Here is a 20,899-nt window from a genome sequence, read left to right as displayed (position 1 = left end):
CCGGGGCTGCCCCAGGCCGGGTGTGCGAGCCCCGGCCGGGGCGTGCTCGGCGCGGGGCACCCTGGTGGAGAAGCGGTGCCCGCGGCTGCAGCGGGACGGCGTGTACCGCTGGTTCTCCGAGCTGCCCTCCCCGCAGCGCGTGGAGTTCCTGTGCGGCCTCCTGGACCTGTGCATCCCGCTGGAGCTGCGCTTCCTGGGCGCCTGCCTGGAGGACCTGGCCCGCAAGGATTATCACTCCCTGCGCGACTCCGAGATCAAGGCCAACAACCCCGCCGACCTGGGCAGCCTCACCAACCTGACGGACGAGGTGGTGCGCAGCAAACTCCTGGTGTCCCTCGCCCTGCTCGGCTCTGCCCACCGGGAGGCCGCCGGGGTCCTGTTCCGCACCCTCACCCACATCGACTCGGTTATCAACAACTACGGGCTGCAGCTCAACGAGGGCCGCACGGGGGATGAGTTCCTGTTGCTCTTCACCATGGCATCCAACCACCCGGCGTTCAGCTTCCACCAGAAGCAGGTGCTGAGGCAGGAGCTCACCCAGATCCAGAGTCTCATGGCCAGCACCAGCAAGAATCCCAGCACCTCTACACTCAACACCATGGCAACCTATCCTGGCTGCCATAAGGTGGGTATCCTGCTTTTTCCACGCTGGAATGGCACTGGGCTGTGTCTTCCGCTCTCATTTGAAACCGTGCTTTAGCACGGCGATAAATGGCAGCTTCAGAGGCTGGCAGTTGGTTGATGATGGGGATGGTCAGCTGAGGGCAGAGCGAGGGGATGGATGGAGTTCTTACGAGCTTGTGACATTTAAATGAGAAGGGGTTCACAAGCAGATCAACAGCAGCAATATAAGCCTTCCCTGATTGCTTCTCAAAGCTGGGGGGAACAGTCCTGCCAGCTGCATGGAGAAGCAGTGATTTAGGAAGGGAAACAAATGTATCTCTAGATAAGAGCATCTGTTTGAAAGTTCCCCTGGAAAAAGTTGGAAAGGAGGAGTAGCTGTCCAGTGGCAAAGCATCTTGGTGAGCCTGGGTTTTGTTTAGACGGATGTGATGGCAAACATTCGGAGTTGCTGGTGTTAAGCTGAAAGAAATGTTGTCGTTTTCTGTCACTCTGCATCTCTCGGGTATTGATCCTGGTGTCGGGGTTCACCGTCATTAACTCGCTGTTCTTTCATTCAATTGCCAGCAGTTAGGCCAGACAGGAACGTTTTAAGATGTGCTGTAAGTAGATATGTGACTGCTTAATTGCTCTCAGCCTGCTACAAATTAGGGAGTCCGACTGTCTTTCTGCCTGATTTTAACCCGCTTGAAAGTTCAAACTAAGCACCAGCTTAGTGGATGCTTGTGAGAAGTTAACAGGCTGCAGCCTTTGAGGATGAGTGGATAATGTGTTACTCTGCTCTTGGGATAGGTGGGGAATACCTAAAAGCTGTGAAAACCCCTGTATTGGAGCAATATCCTAAATAAAGCTGTTTCTGAGGGCTCAGTAGAGATTTCACTAAGTTGAGCGTTGAATTCCAGACTGAGACAGAAATCTGTGCACAGTCTTCTTCTGCATACAAATTTCCTTCCAAATTCATGTTTCTTTAAACACCTCTGCTTTGTAAAATTGAGATGTGTTAAACTTCATCTTTTTCTTATTCTTCCCTTCCTGTCTTGTGCCTGTTCCTAACCTCCTGTAGTAAGGGGAAAGAACAAGGTATAGGCAAGCCTCTTAATTCAGCTGAAACCTTCATGTGGATAAAATGTAGCTGGAAAGAATATTTCACACAGGATGTAGAAGGGTTTAATTAACAGCAGAAAAAAGCTTCTTTTCAGATACTTTGCTTGCAGCTTCCCTTATTCAAATAATGCAGCCACCCTGGGTTGGAAAGGAAACAGTGTAAATCACATACAAGTTCCCCCAAAATAATGCCAGCCAAAAAAAGAAAGATAAAATCAGGCAGGCAGGAAGGTTTTTGAGAGTCTTCTTTCCGAGCTGCAGGATTTATGGAGCTGAAAAACTCCGGCACTATTTATGTCAATCTAAGATGGACGGAGAATCCATCCTGCCATTTTTCCTGCCAGAAATAAGGCAGCCAGGATGGTCGCTTGATTTGTCTTTTCTTGTGAGCTCACTGAAGGGTTGTCTCTTTAAAAAGCACATTTTTATAGAAATCTGTGTTGAAGAATCCTGGTTGCTAAGTACAGAGTAGTGAGAGGGAACACAAAGGTGACTTTGCCTTCAGAGTCTCTGAATGTGCATTTTGTTTGAAGTGATGCAGATTTCCTTCAGATTATTTTTTTTGTTGTCCTTGACTGGGTAATTCTGCTACTTTTAGAGTAAGCAGTTGGCTTAAACCAGGACTTGGATGAAGCAAGTGGAAAATACAATGTCTTTCTCCATTCAGCCCTGTTTAAATATGCACAAATAAATTCCAGCACGAAGGCCTTAGATCTTGTGGTGTTACCAAGTGATGTTGTGACAATCCTTGTGCTGTAACGTCACCTAGAAAAAGCAATGTGGATGTGGAGAGAAAGTGAGTGCTCTGGGCTGCTGGTTTTCCTCCTTGGAACTGGAGAATTCACTCCCTGGTGCCAGCACTTTCTTATGGCTCCTGTTGCTTTAGTCCAGCGTGAGCCATGCTGAGCTGGTGCTGGAAGCTGGATGTTAAAAAATGGGAGTTTCTGATGTTCAGGTCTCAATACACACCTCTCTGAGCCCAGTCTTAAGGAACTGGTCACCATCTGAGGTCCTGAAGAACTTTGGGAAGCTGGGACGGTGTGGATGTGAGATAGGTTGCAAACAGGGAGCTGTTTGTGAACTGGCTGAGTTACCTTACAGCTTTCCTCTTGTGAGGGTGGGAGTAGGGTGTAACTCTTGTGTAACTATACCTGCTCTACTGTTACAATTCTGATTTATGGATAACTTGTTTAGTCAGGGAGATGCAACAGAAATCTGAGCAGTGCTCTTTGTTCTCTTTGCAGAAACAAATGGGAATGTGCTGCTTCTGCTTAGCCAGTCCTATTAAAATATGCCCCAACCTGATACTCACTATAACCTTTTCCAGAGACCTGCAATCCTTTTTCCATCTCCTCTCTCATATTTTACAGTGAAATATCTCAAAATCGAATTGTTTAACAGTGAAGAGACTGAACAGTTGATACAAATTTACTGTCAATATTTCATGATTCCTCAAGTTGCTTTGGGGTAGGTGAGCACAGCTGAAGGTGGTCAGTGATGCAAACTGCTTCTTGCTGTTTCTTTTTACTGCCTGCAGTTGCTGACTGTGAGGAGGCATAAAACAGCTGCCCATATATTTTTTTGTGCTTTTTGAGATGCTTCTTGCCTTATCTGAATCTTAAGTTTGAAGGAAAAAGTGGCTGTGGCTGGCTTTAAGTAGGTCAGTAATTATTAGATTCATGGTTTCTACCTGATGGTATAAAGTGAACATGGTTTCCTTGCCCTAAGGAGGGAAAATGCTGCCCTCTCTAAATTGCCTTGGACTCAGTGAGGATGGAATCATGGAATATCCTGAATTGGAAGGGACCCACAAAGATCATTGAATCCAGCTCCTGGTCCTGCCCAGGACATCCCAGCAATCCCCCCTGTGCCTTCTGGCTCTGCACAAGTCCCTGACAGGAGGGGGCAGCCGGGGGGGTCGGGCTCTGCTCCCAGGGAACAGGGACAGGAGGAGAGGGAACGGCCTCAGGCTGGGCCAGGGGAGGCTCAGGGTGGACAGCAGCAGGATTCAGGAATTGCCCCATGGAAAGGGAGCTCAGGCCTTGGAAGTGCCCAGGGAGGTTTGGAGTGCCCATCCCTGGAGGTGCCCAAGAAAGGACTGGAGTGGCACTGAGTGCTCTGGGCTGGGGACAAGGTGGGGATGGGGCACAGGTTGGACTCAGTGACCTTGGAGGTCTTTTCCAACCTCAGTGATGCTGTGATTCTCTGCTGGAGTGGATGGCAGGTGGAAACACAAATGTGAGCTTGGATTCTGTGAGCTGCATGGATACTGGACATCATAATATGAATCTCTGCATGGACTCTTCCTCTCAAGAGCTCTACTGGCAGTAACTCTGAGGACAGAACTTCAGAACTAGGGAAGTTATTCGTGAATCTCTCACTCGGTTTCCTGGAGTTGTTTCCTCTCCTCATTGAGATCGTGCTGTAAAACCAGGGAAATAAGAGAATGCTTTGGGTACTCAGCACCTGCTCTGCTGTGACAAGAGCCCTTCAGTGCAGTCAGGGTGATGAGCCATCGGTTTAGATCAGATATTAGGAAGGAATTGTTCCCTGTGAGGGTGGGCAGGCCCTGGCACAGGTTGCCCAGAGAGGCTGTGGCTGCCCCTGGATCCCTGGAAGTGTCCAAGGCCAGGCTGGATGGGGCTTGGAGCAACCACAGCAGCGGCTGGAATGAGATGAGTTTTAAGGTCCCTCCCAACCCAAACCATTCCATAATTCTGTGATGATGATTCTGATCTGGTTGTGGGTTCAGCTGCAGAGGCAGGGTCAGAAATAGTCACCCTGAGTGCAGTTTGTTTGCAGCTGAAGGGAAATCAGGGGCAGTGACACTGTGGTTATGCGGCTGTTTCGGGTTGGAATCTTGTGAATGGGAAGGAGGGTTCTTGCCCAGTCAGCTTCCAAATACTGCATCAATGGCTATTTCAAGTGTATAGCATAAGGTGCTATTTTTCACTCATGCTAATTCCATAGGCTCCTCTGAAACTTCTAAATAACTCAAGGCTGTATATTGGGAGCTGTGGAGTTGCCCTGAGGGATCCATTTCAAACACCTTCACCTGTCTGCACTGTTTGTCTCAGGAGCATGAATGGACATAACTCCATTGAGAAATATTCTGATATTTTTATTTCACCAATGGAGTGATGAGTTATAAAGAACCATCACTTGCTGGGTTGAGACTGAGTCCTCAAGCCCTCACAGAGAAACCAATGCAGCTATTAAGTGATCTATGTCAGCTGCCTTTATGGCTTTTTTTTTTTTTAAGCTTTATAGGGATAGAATAAATCGTGACAAACTTAATTTTTAGCCTCTTTACGGGTGGATTTAGCAGATGACCATGTTAAGAGCAGTTGCTGGCTGGGATTAGAGGTGTTTACTCACTGATACCAGGAGTTGCTATCTCAGAATGTTCTCACTTTCCAAACCATATGAATCCAACTTCAGGAGCTGTAGGGATAGGTCTTGTAGCTTCCAGCTGGTGACATTGCCAAGCCCTGCATGTCTTTTGCACATCCTGTGAGAATTTTGGGTACTCCAGGAAACATGGATTGCACATACCTCTTGATATTCCACTTAAAAAATGTGAGGCTTCCACTTCTGGCTCTTTTCTTACTCGTGGTTTTGTTCGAAATTTGAAATGGTTCAGTCTCAAACCTGTAATATTTTCAGGAATGAGCTTTACATATAAAGGAATCCTTAGAAGACAATGGTCTTGGGTAGTAACAATATTAATTAGCACCAAATTCACTTTGCCTAATCATATGTTCTGTGCTGACCTTGAATTTAGGAACCTAAACGAGTTTGCCTGAGAAATGCACTGTGCGTCCAAACATCAGGGACAGAGCAGCCAAAAAAATGTGTGTTGAGCTAATAATGATGATTTTTTTTCCATGAACTGTTTTCCCATTTATTTTTTCATGGGCTGAATGAAGTTTTTGTTTTAAGAATGCATTCCACTTCACTCTTTTAATTCACTCTTTTTTCTACTAATTACCTCGTAACTGTTAGTTGTCGTCAGTGAAGCAACACTGAAGTGGGCCTCATTCTTGTGGACTAAAGATTTCTGTTGGAAGGTGTTGGATGTTTTGGACTGTACCAGATCCAAACTGTCTTAATGGAATCAGTGCACGAGCTGGAGGAGATCCTGCAGCAGATCCTGGGTGGAGAGGCAGAGCCAGCAGCAGTTAACCACACCTCACAGGCATTCCAGGGGCTGACTTCAAAGGTGCTGAACAGCAGCCTTGTTTGGAAGTGTTCAACCATTTGGTTGAGTGGGTTTGTAATGTTTGAGTTGCTAAAACTGAGATCCTGTCACCTTCAGTGACAGTAGATACAGCCCTGCCTCTTCCTGGCAGGGCAGAGCTCGGCTTCTTCTGTCATCTTCAATATTCAAATACTCCACTGTCCATTTACTTGCACTGGAGTGCTTTTAATCCCTAAAGAAAGCAAATATGGTCCCAAGAACATACATAAGATTTCTCAGAGCCCACAGAATTTTATTATAGAAATGCTGGATCTAATTTGTCGGTGGAAACGAGAGCCATTGTCACGCTTCCACTCAAATTTGACTTCAGTCTTTGGCAAAAGAATTGGAGCCAGTTGAACTGAAGCTGTTCCCTCCTGACGTTTGAAATGGGCATTAATTCGAGCAAAAGGATGTTGATATGGTTCAGATCTGTGTTTCTTTGCGTGGGGTTTCTAATAGCTAACTTCTAAATTCCTTGCTATTGCCTCATGTTGAACCCGAATTTTTCCATTGATTCCATTGGGATAATTATCCAATAATCAGAATTGGAAGGGATAAACCTATTAACAGGTGTTCAGACCAATACAGGGCTTCAGGGGTTTTGTGAATAGCTGAAGTGATCCAGAAATAATCAGATCAGTTACTGAAGAGCAAGATCTTAATTTGAATTACAGACCTCCCAATTCCTGATGATAAAGAGTGAAAGTGAACGCTTGTCACGTGTTTTATGAATTCTTCTCCGATACACGTCTTCTTTTATCACCATAAGTGGAAGAAAGAAGGACGTTGAGAGCCTGGAGTGTGTCCAGGGAAGGGAAGGGAGCTGGGAAGGGGCTGGAGCAGCAGGAGCGGCTGAGGGAGCTGGGAAAGGGGCTCAGCCTGGAGCAAAGGAGGCTCAGGGGGGACCTTGTGGCTCTGCACAAGTCCCTGACAGGAGGGGGCAGCCGGGGGGGTCGGGCTCTGCTCCCAGGGAACAGGGACAGGAGGAGAGGGAACGGCCTCAGGCTGCTCCTGGGGAGGTTTAGGCTGGATATTGGGAAAAAATTCTTCATGGAAAGGGTGCTCAGGCATTGGAATGGGCTGCCCCGGGAAGTAGTGGAGTCACCATCTGTGGAAGTGCTCAAAAAACGTGTGGATGTGACACCTGGGGATATGGTTTGGTGGTGATCATGGTTGGACTTGGTGTCTCAGAGGTCCTTTCCAACCTTAATGACTCTGTGCTTCCATGATTCTGAGTAGTTTTATTACACTCAAGCCATTACTTAAGTGAATATTGAGAAGGGGAAGGAGGGAGAAATAGAATTCAGTGGATTTGTGACCTGTCAGATAATTTTTTTGTCAGTTGTTGCAGAAGAGAGGGGTGGTTAGCTTTTAGTGGCATCGGGAAGAAACAGGGTCACATTTGCACATCAGCGCTGGGATGTGGAGCAGCAGTGTCTGTTCCAAGGTCTGGTTATAAGCAGGGATTTGTTTTGATTTTGAGGTGCTTTGAATGATTGGTTTGTAAAATTCAGATTTGATGAGTTCAGTAATTCTATGGTACATTTATGTTCCTATTATTACCACCAGTGTTCACAATTCTTTAAGCAAAGGGTTTTTAGTGGAAATTAGTCTATAAAATCCAACCCAGACTTATTTTGGTCCATCTGTTCTCCTGAATTCATAAGGAGCCTTGGAGCAGGTGCGTGATTGTCCCGTAGTGTTTAAGTACCACATGCCTCATTTCATTCCAGAGAGTCTCCCAGGACAAAACCATCTGATCTATTATCCATTATCCCATTTCCCTGTGAATTGCCTCTTCACCCTTTGTTTTCCTTCTCTAGGAGAATAGGTGGATTTTGTAGCTGTTGAAACATGGAGGCACCTGGCTCTTACAGCTTTTTCAGGCTGTTGGAACCGCTTGAATTTCTAGCACAAACCAAACACTTCCAGTTGCATCCACGTCCAACAAAGCAACTGAATGTGTGTAAATTTAAGTGATGAGCACTTTACTGGGTATGTGGAAAGTGAGGGGCTGTTTGTGAGCACTTCTTAAACGTCCTCATGGAAGAGCCTGAATTTTCCAAAGGAGAAGGTTGGAATTTTCTTCTTCTGGTGGGAGAACAGTCAGGTGTTTGGATATGTGAGTAAATGCAGGACTGGTGCCTGAGGCAGTGGTTTCACAAGCAGCTGGGCAGACTGATGACTTGTTACTACCAAGAGGAAGATGTTTGCTCAGTCCTGCTCTTCCTGGGGTTGTCTCAGTGGATTTGGAATTCCAGATCCCTGCACTGGTTGCTCTTGTGTCTGGCTTGGACTTAGCCTGATCAATAATATCATGTGGTGTCAGACTGACAGCTGAGTGTTAGCAAGGCATTTTTATTAAAATTATTTAAAAACCTGAGTTTGCCCCTTTGATGGGAATCAGCAGCTTCTCTGCCTGAGCTTGCAGGGGCCATATCCTTGCCATCAAACTTCTCCTGGAGCATTGTTGCCAACAGGATTGCACCATGTTAAAGACCTTGGTGTTAACCTCAAGTAAGCTGCTGTTAATACTCAGTAATATGAACCTGCCAGGACAGGAGCTGAGTGGTTTTTACCCCCTGGATTCACTGTTCCCATTCCTGAGCTCACTTATACATGTTACCTGCTCCTGGAGGGCAGTTTATGGCTAAACCACCTTTTTAAAAGGAGAATTCCAAAGCCAGTATGATGGACAGAAGCATTTCTCTGTGGGACTCTCAATTTATCATTGGCCATTGCTGAAAACATGGACAACTTTTCCTGTGTGATCAGGGGGAGAATGTGTGGCTTGGAGTTCCAGGACCTCACTTAACTCACTCTTTGCTCCTATATATTGTTTGTTTTCCTGTGTAATACATTATTTACATTTCTTACCTGACTAGGTATAAAAATCCATATTTTGTTCCCTCAGATCCTGTGTCATTGTTCCATGTGTCCATGGTGCTTTGGGTAGTGGCTGGGGTGTTTTTTTTTTTTTTTTTTTTTTTTTTTTTTTTTTTTTTAGTATTTTTGGCTCCACTTCAAACTAAGTCAGCAAATACTTTGCTATTAAACCATGTATTTTCTGTGCTCTGTTTATTTTTCAAAGGAACAGATAATTGCTGTTTTGGTAAAACTCTGACCACATTAAGTTTGACTCCTATCAGTCCTGTTATTTTTATGAAAGACTTTGCTGTATTAAATGTTAGCAAAGCCAACAGTTACCCAGCTTCCCAGATTGACCATTTTCCACAGTGGCTCCCACTGTCTGGGACAGAGCCACTTCAGGCAGCAGTGGCTGCAAGAGCAGCACCACATGTGGGAAGTACCTGGGCTTATTTTGCTGTGTGCTTTTTGATGGATTGAGGGCTTGGGAGAGCTTTCTAGAGCTGCTTTTGCTGTCCCAAGAAGATCTGAGCCTGTTAGGACCTCTCTGGTGCTGGAAAGGAAATCACTTCACTCTGGGGGGAAAAAAGTTGGGTTTGGATGATGGCAGGTGAAAATGGGAAAAATGGGATAATGGTAGAATTCTGGCAATGAATTCTGTTCCCTTGGCATGTTTGTCAACAACCCCTGGGTCAAAGCAATTGTTTCTCTTCCTGGTAACTCCTGGGGGTGGAGGACTGGAGGGCAGCATTTAGTGATCCTTCTGAATAATCTGTGTTGGGAAGGATCCACTTTTCAGTAGCTGGTACCAATTTTGATCCTGTCATCATTGCAACAGAGAATGAGGCAGAGAAGAATTCACTCTGAGCCTCAGTCACTAAGCAGTGATCAATTTTCTTTGTTATTTTCAATTCTGGCTTTAACTTGAAATGCAGAAGACAGCAGTGTTTGCATCTGGAAAATCAGAAGTCCATCTGGGAGCCAGATGCTTTGCTATGGAGGGAGCAGATCAAAAGATCACAGGATCATCAAGGTTGGGAGAGACCTTAAAGCTCATCTCATTCCAACCCCCCAACACCTTCCTGTAGACCAGCTTGCTCCAATCAAAGATGCAACATTAGAGTGGAGTAAAAATAGTTTTGAGAATCTTTTCTGCACCCAGTTGCAGGTTTTAGAGGCATTGAAGAAGCGTGCAGGCCACTGGTGTGTGAAAGGAATTCTGAACAATGCAGTGAAGCTATGGAGAGGTGCATCAGAGAGTTTTCCTTCTCCCTGGCCCTCCAGGAAATGCTATGCTGGGGGTAAAATCAGGCACAGTGGAGAATATTTAACACTGGGCTTGCTGCTGGTTTTGATTGCTCTTCATGGACTGTTTCTGCTGATGTTCTCAAATAATTTCTGTAGAAAAATCCAAAGCCTTTTATTCAAAGGTCTGATGCTGTTTCTTCTTAGACCTTGAATGATTCATGGAGTTTTTTTCTGCATTTATAAAATGTCATTCCTGTGGTTTGTTATGATGTATGGCCTGAACATTCCTGGTTCCTGTGATGCCAACTTATCCATCTTCACTGTGGCCTGTTACTGCCTCAGAAAACAAGCCTTGAACAGTTCTTGAGCTGCAGATGTTTATTCCTTAATGGCATCTTGGCTTTCTCAGAGATGTTACAGCTCCTAAAAGGTCCAAAGCGATTTGCTCTCTGCTTCTCCAAATCCTTATCTCCCTGGAATGCCTTGTTCTTTATTCCAAATCCAGTTTCTCCTGAGTAGTTGTTTGTGCTGAGCCCAAACTGGGGAATACAGGAGTGTTCAGATATATCTGGAAACCATTCCTTCCTGAATTTACCTGATGCTGAGTTTCTACAGCTGAATTTGGACAGGTCCTTCCTGTAAAGCTTTTTCCAGTGTTTCTCCCAACCCTCCCAGAGCAATATCTCCTGCAGTTCTGAGCTGATGGGTTATTGTTCCTCTGTTTGGCTTGGCCTCAAGTTTAAAAAAAAAACAAAAAAAGAAAGAAGGATAAAAAAAAATGCTGTTACTATTTTGGAGCTAAAACTTTGATTTGCAAACCACTTTTCATTATTTCACTTTCCCTAAACAAATCCAAGCCGTTGCACTATCGTGATGTTTAAGTCAGTGGAAAAAATTGTTTCAAAATTTGGAATGGAAGCTTTAAGCAGTGGGATTCAGTGGTTCTAACACCATTCAGCTCCCTAACAAAGTGCTCCATTTGGAACTAATCAGAGCTTTGTGATTTTTCTAGGCCAATTTGGAACTGCTTTGATGTGCGACGGGATCAGATAGTATGAGCTCAGGCAGGCAAGACATATGGGCTAAATTAATCCTTACTGAGTCTAGGAAAATTAAATCTTTATGGAAAAAAATGGAGGTTATGTATAAACAAAATGCAAATTATAAGCTGCACGCGATGCTTGTTGTAAGGAGAGTGGAGAGGAGGGAATACAAGATAAGAGGCAATAAATTGTAACAAACTGCTTGTTCAGAGATTTTTCTGGAGCTGTGTGGCTGCTCTTACTCAGTTTGAAGCATTCTGAGTGTTTGTATTTCTGATTGTTCCGAATATTTGGAACCTGGTTGTCCAGGATAACGCAGCCCTGCCTGAGCTCCTTTCCCAGCTTGCTCCTCTGCACTGTCCCTTTGCCAGGAGGATGGTGCTCAGCCCTCTGGAACTTCCTCCCAGCAGCCCTGGGCTGGAGGGAGAGTTTAATGAGCTCCAGGAGAGAGGCTGTGTGAGATAAGCTCTGCTAAAGACTGACTTTGGCAAGGAAATTTAAACTCTTCCCCACCCTCCCACTGAGCTTGGAGTTTAATGGTTGGTCTAAGGGAAAGCTTGGTGTTAAGTTCTGTTATTGGAGGGAAGCTGTGCTGAAGAAATAGTATATAATTAGATAAATATAATACTTCTGCATTTATATATATAAAATAAACTTTATTTTTTTTATCAAGAAGTAGTGCTGAAAAGGAAAGCAGCTGCCTGTAACCCTCCTTTCTCTTGACATCCATCTGCCATTCTGGATTGATTTCTTTACACATAGAAGCTTTTTTAATGGATGTCAACTATACAGAGCCTTTCACTTGTTCTGCTGCCTTAAAGTGTGTATAAATCTATAAATGTCAGTCTTAAAATGGAGCTTACAATAGGTAATTGTATGGAGTGGGGCTGTGCTATTTCTGACCTGCATTGTGTGTGCTGACTGACGGCAACATGGAATGGGAGGGCGTGCAAAGTATTGTTTGCTGCAGAAATTGTCCCAACTCAGGGCACTGTGTCAAGTTAGCAGCGTCTGAGGGAGCCTTTTCCCTTACAGGGACCTGGAGATGCTGGTATTGAGTTACCCTGAGTGAAGGAGAACTAATTTTGTTATGGCAAGATGCACATTTTCTCCTATGATTTGCGCCAGGCTAAAATCCATGTGAAATTCTAATTACAGCTCTCCCTACCAGCATTTCAGGTTGATTCCAGATGTAACAATTGAATTTCAAGTCACACAGTTACTCTGAGTAGTTACTAGGGGTGTTTTTGTTGGTCTGAACTTCTTCTTTAATGCATCTTTTCCTCTTCAAGGTTCTTAAACCTTTTTTTGTTTTGATGCTGAAACCTTCTGCTTGGGCACTGTTAGTATAGGAGTTTCCATTGAAATATGATCATAACAGGTTATTAAATGGCAAAGACAAGAAAATCAGGGTTTTGCTAAGAATTTTTCATTGCAATCTGTGTGGAAATATTTGGGAATGCCTTGAGTCTCATCCCTGAAGAGGTAATGGAGCCCCATGGAGCCACTTCCTGCTCCCCTGGCATCAGGATGGGGAGAGAGTGGGAAGAGTAAAAGTGAGGACACTCCTGGGTTAAAAGCAAGACAATTTAATAGGGAAAACAAAAGTCCCACATGCAAGGAAAGCAAAGGAATTGATTCCCCATTTCCTGTGGATGGGCAGGGTTTGGCCATCCCAGGAGAGCAGGGCTCCCTCACGGGTCGTGGTGATTTGGGAAGAGTACTGGGGTTACCAAATGGCTCCTGCTTCCTTCTTCCCCCAGCTTTCCATACTGAGCATGATGCCACGGGCCTGGAATATCTCTTGGATCAGCTGTGCTCAGCTGGCTGCCTGTGTCCCATCCCAAATCCTTGTGCCCCCCCAGCCTCTGTGCTGGTGGAGTGGAGTGAGGACCCAAAAAAGCCTTGGCTGTGTAAGCCCAGCTCAGCAGTAACCAAAACATCCCTGAGTTATCCACAGCTTCCAGCACAAATCCAAACCAGCCTCACACCAGCTACTATGAAGAAAATTAACTCTACCCCACCCAAACCCAGCACAGTGATGTAACATTAAAATTTTCCAAGAGCCCTTTTCCCCAGTTTTCTTGTTGAAAAGTTAAAATCTGTGGTGTGCAGAGGTTAAAGGTCTTGCAATCTCTCTCCAATTGACTGTTGGGTGACTATTGTTTAAAAAAGAATTATGCTGTTAAGTAGCTTTTTAGATTAGCCAAGATAATCTCAGTTTGTGAATAGCTGCTGACTGAAACCACTTCCCTGAACTGTTACTTGGGGAATATCAGGAGTAACACCCTCAGTTTTAAAGGAAGCCAACTTGTCCTGACTGCCTTCCCAGAGGATCCCTCACTGCAGAGAAGGTGTGATGTTTGTGTATTCCCTCCATTTATTTTAATGGATTTTTGTACTTTTCTTTCCAGGTCTCTCCAAGGTCCGAGACCCCCATCAACAGTGTCAGCAACAGTTTGGAAAATGTGCTCCATACATCCACACATTCCATGGAGGAGTCATTACCCAAGAGGCCTTCGGGGAAACACTCCAAAGGTGTGTCCTTTTCCTCATGCCTGCTTCCAGTGGGGAACCAACTGAGATCCTTGGTGGCACTCAGCTTTATTTTCACTGGGATTGGAGGCTGGAATTTTGCTGCTTTACTTCTGGGTTGGGTTGAGCAAAGGAAGTCCCAGAAGGATTTGTAGGAAGTATGAGTGTGTCAGGGGGAAATGGCCAGCAAGAGAGGAGTATCCTGCTTGTTTCCATTGGGAAATAAGCACGAAGGTGCTTTGAAACACCTTCTTTTGAAATACCAGCTTAGCTCTCATGAAATATTCTCCAAGAGTGAGTATCTTGGACGTTCCACCACTCCCCAGGTTATTTCTTGGATAAAGCATGCGGTGTTGAGTGTTGCTCCAAGGGAAAAGACATTTCAACAGTTTGATTGCCACTTCCACCTTCCTCTTGCTTTCCAAAGTGAGAAACTGAGGGAAGAGAAGTGGAAGATAGGAGAGAGATCTTGCACCTTTCTCTGTTGCAAAATAAATCTGGTTTTTGTAATGCTATATTGCATGCTGACCTGGCTAAAAACTGGGCTTAGCAAATCAGGGTTAATTATTCCATTTCCACACTCCAGGCTCTGATTGCAAATATGAAAATGTCTGGGTTAAATGTGACTAACAGTATTTTTATTTAATGCATTAAAAAACCCACTGGTAAATGAGGAAAGTCTTTGAACTGGGAGCTGCTCTTTGTGCAGAGCAACTTTTGTGAGCCTTGTAGGGCAGAATTAATCAGGGGAAATATCTGCCCTCATATGTTGCCTTCAAATATCATTAAAAATATTGTCATGCACCATCTAAATTTTTTAATTTGGAACTTGTCTTCTGAGTTCTGTTCTCTGTCACTGGCTTCCTACAGAACTTTGCAAATACAGTTTGATACCACAGAAATTGAAGAATTTCAAAGCACATTTTCACTCAGAAGATCTGATACAGCTCAGAAAGGGTTAAAGGTCCCAAGAAATGTTGACTTGCCTCCACCAGCCCTCCTTTTCTGTGACACACTCCGCTGTAATCCCAGACGTGTAAGGAGCAGTAATTTTTTACAGCACAGTAATGCTGGAAGTAGCCATTTCTCCAGCTGTAAAAACCATCAGGGTGGAAGAAAACGCAGCACTAAGCAGAAGCATGGCTGGGTTTGTGGCTTTCATCTGATTAAAAATAGGACAGGGTTCAACACTGTTTTCATTTGTACTCAGTGATTGCTATTCCAGTACCATATATGCTAAGATTAGTCATGGTGCGCTGTGAAAATTAATTAGGTTTTCCTCTGATCTGTTTTTCTCTTATAGAATACCTGCCTCGTGTTCAGTTTAATTTACAGACTGCCTCAGAGATAGTTGGGAAAAGGGGGTGTGGAACAAATACTGATACTCTGCTTTCTGCTTCACCAGCAGTGTTGAATTCTCCTTGATATTTGATGATCTGCCTGGGAGTTCTGTTTCTTCAGCTTGGAGTGCAATTTAGGATTATTTGCCAGCCTGAATCCAGTGTTACTGACTTATATTCCTCATTTTCATAGCAAACACAGTTCTTAATCTAGCAGGACCCACTAACTTGTTAACCTGGAGCACATAAAATTGTCATGAAAGCATGGGATGCTTGATTTTCATGTTGTTATTTTTTAGTGAGACTGGTTTCAGACAGCTTGACAGGACAGGATTTCTCCCCAGAAGTAATGAGCTGCCCAAGGTCATCACTCCTCTCCTGGCAAAGCCCTTGAGCTGGAAGTGTCTCAGTTAAAAAGACTCTAGCTGAAACATGAGAAAGAAAAGAAAAATGAGAAAGGTGCAGTATTTGTTGTGCTTAGCTGGATTAGAGACAGTTTGTATTAACCCAGGGAATGTTTTAATCCTGATGTGGAGAAATGTCAGTATTTAACTTCCTCTCCACAGCTGAACAGTGGCTGGGGGTTGTAGTAGCTTGGACCTGAAAGCTCTCAGTGACTGTGTTTTCCTTAATCCACCACTTTTGGCATCAAATATTTGAGTTTGTACATGGGAAAGAGGCGGGAAGAGAGGAGCATTTTGCTGCATCCTCTCAGTGGCAGTGTGTGTGCACTTGGAAGTGGTAGCTGGGAATGTTCGTACAGCTTCATGCAGAGACTTGTCAAATACCTGGGAATAATTTCACCAGAATTGTGCTGCCTCAGGAAATGAATTTATAACAGGAGTGTCAGCCTGAGAAGTGCACAAACCTTTGCTTTTACCCCAGAGGCCCAGCTCGCTGTAGGAGCACTGTCAGGCATTAAATCAGAAATTATGGAATGATTTGGATTGGAAAGGACCTTAAAGATTGTCTGATTCCATGGGCAGGGACACCTTCCACTAGCCCAGGTGCTGGATCCATGCTGCAATACCCAAGTTATTGAGAGTAGTGACCAGCAAACTCTTGGTTTTTTATCAAAATTCCTCCATTTTTTCATGCTGTTTCTCCAGGCTAAACCCCTTTGTCCCTGTGTACATATCAGTGGTAAAATGGGATAAACCAGGTGGACGTTGCTGCAAAGTAAAAGTTGTGGCACTGGGAAGCTCCTGTACCTGCTGACACATAAACATTTTGGGGATCTGTGCTCTATCTGGGCTTTTCTTTTGTAAAATAAAGTTTAAAAATTTGCCCTATGCAAGTTGGGGAAAAAAAAAATACAGATGGGTTCTGAGAGAAGGATGTGGAGCTCTCATGAAAACCAGCAACTGTAACATGCAGTGTAAAATGTGCTTTTTATTCCTATTTTGATCAGAGATTTAGGGCTGTTCAAAGCCGTTTTCACATACGTGGAATTGTTTTAACTGGAGGTAACTTTGGGAAGTGGAGGCTTTCCCTGTTCTCAGGACCTGGCTGTTGCTGTGCTGGAAGCTGCAGGCAGGCTTGTTCACAGGTTTTGAGGCACTGACAGATCTCACTGGTCAAGCAGAACAGAGATAAACACAGATTCTTGAATTACATATAATTAAAATTCCAGGAGGGATATGTTGCTTTCTGTCCCTCTTCCCACTGTTCCTACAATGTAGTCAGGTTTTAATAATGGTTTTAACACCACTTGAACAAAATAAATTCAAATAAAGGTTGGGCATTTTTTGTCTCCCGAGCCATTCCCAGTAGGAAGGTGGTTAAGAAAAAAGTCACGAGTTAAAATTGCTTTTCACTATTTTGTTTTGCAGGCAATCCTCTGCTGGTAGCAAAGAAAAATTCAGGAAATTCCATTTTTATTCCAAAGTTCAGGAGGAGCTATGTGACCCATGGGAAGCCCCATGCACAGAGCTAATTTTTAACAAGCCTGTAGTTGTAGAGTTGGGGTAATTCCCAAAAGAGAGTAGTTACGGTTATCACAGCTGAATGAAAAAATCAGCTTATTTTTATTTGTTCAAAAAAGCAATAGGAATTTTCCATGCTCCAGAGATGTCGTTAATTACTCTTCTACTGTAAGGTTCCAAGGATTTGGCCATTAGGTGGATAGCACTGGAGGCAAGTCCTGCTCTCTGCATGTGACATATTTTAGCAATGTATTAAACATGGTCAGTGACCACAGCATATTTTCCAAAAGCACAGAGGAATGAAGTGCATTAGACCAGATGTTGAAGTGCAGAACAAAAGAATCTTTATAATAAAGACAACATAAGTTACAAACATCCCAGTACAGAGACTCTGCAGGCTTCATCCTGTCACAGCTCTCGGGGCTGAGTAAAATCCTCATTGGTCACAGCCTCTGGGTGAAGTTTTCTGCACTGGAGGCTCTTTGTTGGGGTTTTGAAGTTGCTCATCCCTGCTCTGACCCTTTGCAGGTGGCACTTCCCATGTCCCTCCCCAGAGCAGCCTGGCCAATGATTTCCTCGACTGAACAAGTCTCATTTTCTGCAAAGTGACAGAAACTCTCCTATTCTTGTGTTTCCTGTATATTTATCTTGCCTTTCCGCTGTTGCCACACAAAACCCTCCAAATTGTCTCCACGCCAGCCTGATTTCAAATGAGGCAACTGTTGAAATCTGATCCTTATAGAGTGAAGCTGAATCATAATTCTTGCAACACGGGATCTAAGGATAGGCACAAGCCGCTGCTGGAGAGTGAGGAGTAAAGCTTTGAGATGGAAAATGGGGGCAGGAGGCTTGATTCTACAATCTTGTCCCCATTTAGCTCTGCTGAGCACAAGAAAACCAATTGCTTAATTGAAGGGATACTCTGAGTCCACACACAAGGTCCTGCAAAGCCTTGATGCGTCCCAGGCTCAGATAAATACATGGAATAGCACATGACTGGATAAAAGTCTGTGGACATGAAGCAAAACGAGCTCTAAATGCATCTCGGGAATGTATTGATTTAATTCTCAATCAGTATTAGGATGTAAATACAGCCCTGTTTGCAGCATTCCTGTTGAGCCCAGGTGGGATGAGTTGGAGGTGGGTTGTGGTGGTTGGCACGTGCAGCAAACGTTGGTGTCTGAGTTATTTCATGACAATAGTTAGCAGAAATGTGTGATGTCAGCCTTCCAGAACTTCTCGCCACTATTTTTGCCGCTCTGTTTTCCTTGGCAAAATGTGTTTATACGGTCTTGCACCTTTTTTTGTCTCCCACTTCCTTGACTCATTCTTTTTCCATAAGAAACCAGGCTGCAGGAGCTCTCGCAGTCTAATGGCGATCGACAGCCTTTTCCTCTTGAAATGTTTGACACCAGTTGTTCAGTCTGCTGAAGGCAGGCAGAAAACACAGGGGGAGGAAATAAAAAGCTCTGAAATCAGTTTTGTTCAGGTCCAGACATTAGAGTGCCTTGTTCTGCATCAGTCATGGAGCTGGATTATTCTATTTTTAAGTAACTACATCATCTCAAACAATATTGGGTCAACTACTGGTAGGGTAGGGCTTAAAGAAATATTTAGGCTATGATAATCCTTCAGGAAAAATCGCCCTCTCCCAACTGTATATAATTTTTCAGCTGTTTGTGTATGTCCTTGTTCATTTTGCCTCTGAAGAGAGAGCTCTGCTTCTAAACTTGAGCAGTGTAGGTTGAGATCACACACCAGGCACCACGTTCCTGACCTTCTGTCTCTGCCACATGAGTTGTCTGAGGAGTATCAAGTATTTAGAGTGAATTCTAGAAGTCAAAGCCGAGGATTAGTGTGCTCCAAAAAACATGTTTTGATGTTGCATATTTTCCCCTGTGGTAGAAGATTATTGTATGTTAAGGAATTTCTTGATGATGGATAAATCACGTTGCTCAATCTGGAGCTGGGAGGTCAGTTCAGGTTGGAGGTTTGATTTTGCAATAAAGACAGTACTCAAGTTTAGGGTTTAAAAAAAATTCAGAAATGTTGCATTTCACCTCAAGTTTTTATTGATAGTTTAGTTGTCCTCTGCTTACAGAAGCCCATTTTATGTCCCCAAAGCCAGGGTGAGTGGCCCATCCTTGGGCTGTTGTAGAGCTGGGAGTGGAGCTCCTCGCTCCTGGGGCTGCACTTGGGCTCTGGCAAACTGATGTTGTCAACTGTTAATAAGTTAACTTTTATCCTCTCTCGAGGTTGGAGTCAGCATTTCTTTGTCACCCTCATTGCCTCCTTTTCCCGGTAATGAGCCTTGTCAGGAGTGATCTGGGGTGGCTGAATAGGATAGAAAGGGAGGGGAGGGAGCATGGACACTCCTCTAACTGGGTGGGAAGTTGTCTCCTGGCTGTCTGCTCATGCAATACCTGTCACAACCTTTCTGTGCCAATCTGAAAATGCTTCTGCCTGAGGTTTGGAATCCATGGCCCCGATTCCTGCCCTTTGTGCTCCACAGGGAGGACTCCCAGGTCACCCCTTGGCCAAGAGCTGCAGTGGAAAGTGATGCTCTGTGTGTTACGTGGCTCTTTTGGAGTTCGTATCACAGAGGATTCTTTCATTTCCTCCGAGCAGTTTTAGTTGTGTCTACACCATATGTCTTGATCACATATTCCCCTAAAATAATGGGTATGATGTGTTTACCTGAGGGCCTTATCCTGAAGCTGCTGATTGTTCTCTAACTTCAGTCTTGTTTGGACTTCCTGCTTGTTTTTCCTCAGTAAAGAGGTGGAATCACTCTGCTTGGGCAGCTGTTGGTCCCTACCTAATTAACTGCTGAGCCTGTTGATTAAATTCATTCAAATTTGATAGAGCTATTTAGAGATTTTATTTACAGTTGTGTCTGGATAGAAGAGACTCATTCATGCTTCCTCCAGGAGAGGTAAGAACAGCTGAGGTACAGCATGGATCCATGGAAATAAGGCTTTGCTCCTTGGTAATCCATAGAATCCCAGAATTTGTGTTGGAGGAGACCTTAAAGCTCATCTCATTCTACTCCTGCCCCCTTCCACTAGCCCAGGCCACTCAGAGCCCCATCACTCATCTTGCTTTTATTTATCCTTGTGTTAAATAAAGATTTGTGTGCTGGACAATACAATTTCCTTATTAAACATTAGGAAATGAGCAGTTTTCTGCTACAATAGGATTTGACAAAGAACACTTAATTTGGAGTACTCCGAAGTTCTTTCAGTTTGGCTTCAGTGGGAGCTGGATAATACTTTTGTTTATAATTGATTTAATCAAGCTACTCTGAAAAATTTCAATTCTAAGAATAGGATGCTGGTAAATCCATCTGTGCCAAGAATTTACCTCAGGCACATTCCTGATCTTGGATAAGGACAGTGTAGTCATCAATATCTCCTGTGAGATTATAAACTCATTTCATATTATTTGCCTTTTTCCATGGCTTTCAAGAAGCACTGGAGGCCATACGTAGGATGTGCATTCCTAGAAGGATTCTCCCATTTCCCAGTCCATGCCTATGGAGTCCTGGAAGTGCCTTCAGTGGCACATGAGTTGTTAATGAAGGTAAAATTAATGGTCATTACCTCAGCAGCTCTGGAAACAGCAGCATGACCTTCTCCTTGTAATGGAAACAACAAAGCAACTTCAGCTTTTAATTAAAATTGCATTAAATGGAGAAAACCAGTTTTTCTCAGATCTTAATGGCAGTGGCTTCATGCAGCCCATCTTCTGAGGCAATAAAAAAGGTGTTGGGAGAGCTTTTCCTGTGGTGGAACTAATGCTTAAACCTGCATTTTTACTGAAAAAATCCTTAATTAAAGGCAGGAGATGAAATTTGAATTTTAAGAAATTACTGAAGGATAACAAATATGTAATTCAAGACTCTAAAACCCCAAAAAAACACCCAAGAAGGTGAATGTTAACTGCTGATTTTTGCCTCCTGGCTCATTCCTG

At 44.1% G+C, this 20,899-nt stretch overlaps 1 protein-coding gene across 1 annotated transcript in view; it reads left to right on the top strand.

The window, feature by feature from the left end:
* Positions 1-6: 6 nt before the first annotated feature.
* The window catches only part of ZCCHC14 (zinc finger CCHC-type containing 14), a 49,597-nt gene continuing 28,704 nt past the window's right edge, over positions 7-20,899 (top strand). The window contains exons 1-2 of the mRNA XM_017741322.1: positions 7-625; positions 13,542-13,665. Coding sequence (XP_017596811.1) covers positions 476-625; positions 13,542-13,665 — 274 coding nt within the window. The 5' untranslated portion in view covers positions 7-475. The remainder of the gene's footprint in view (positions 626-13,541; positions 13,666-20,899) is intronic.

Source organism: Corvus brachyrhynchos, unplaced genomic scaffold (assembly GCF_000691975.1).
Source record: "Corvus brachyrhynchos isolate BGI_N302 unplaced genomic scaffold, ASM69197v1 scaffold365, whole genome shotgun sequence".
Classification (NCBI taxonomy): domain Eukaryota; kingdom Metazoa; phylum Chordata; class Aves; order Passeriformes; family Corvidae; genus Corvus; species Corvus brachyrhynchos.
This window is presented reverse-complemented; position numbering and strand designations above follow the sequence as displayed.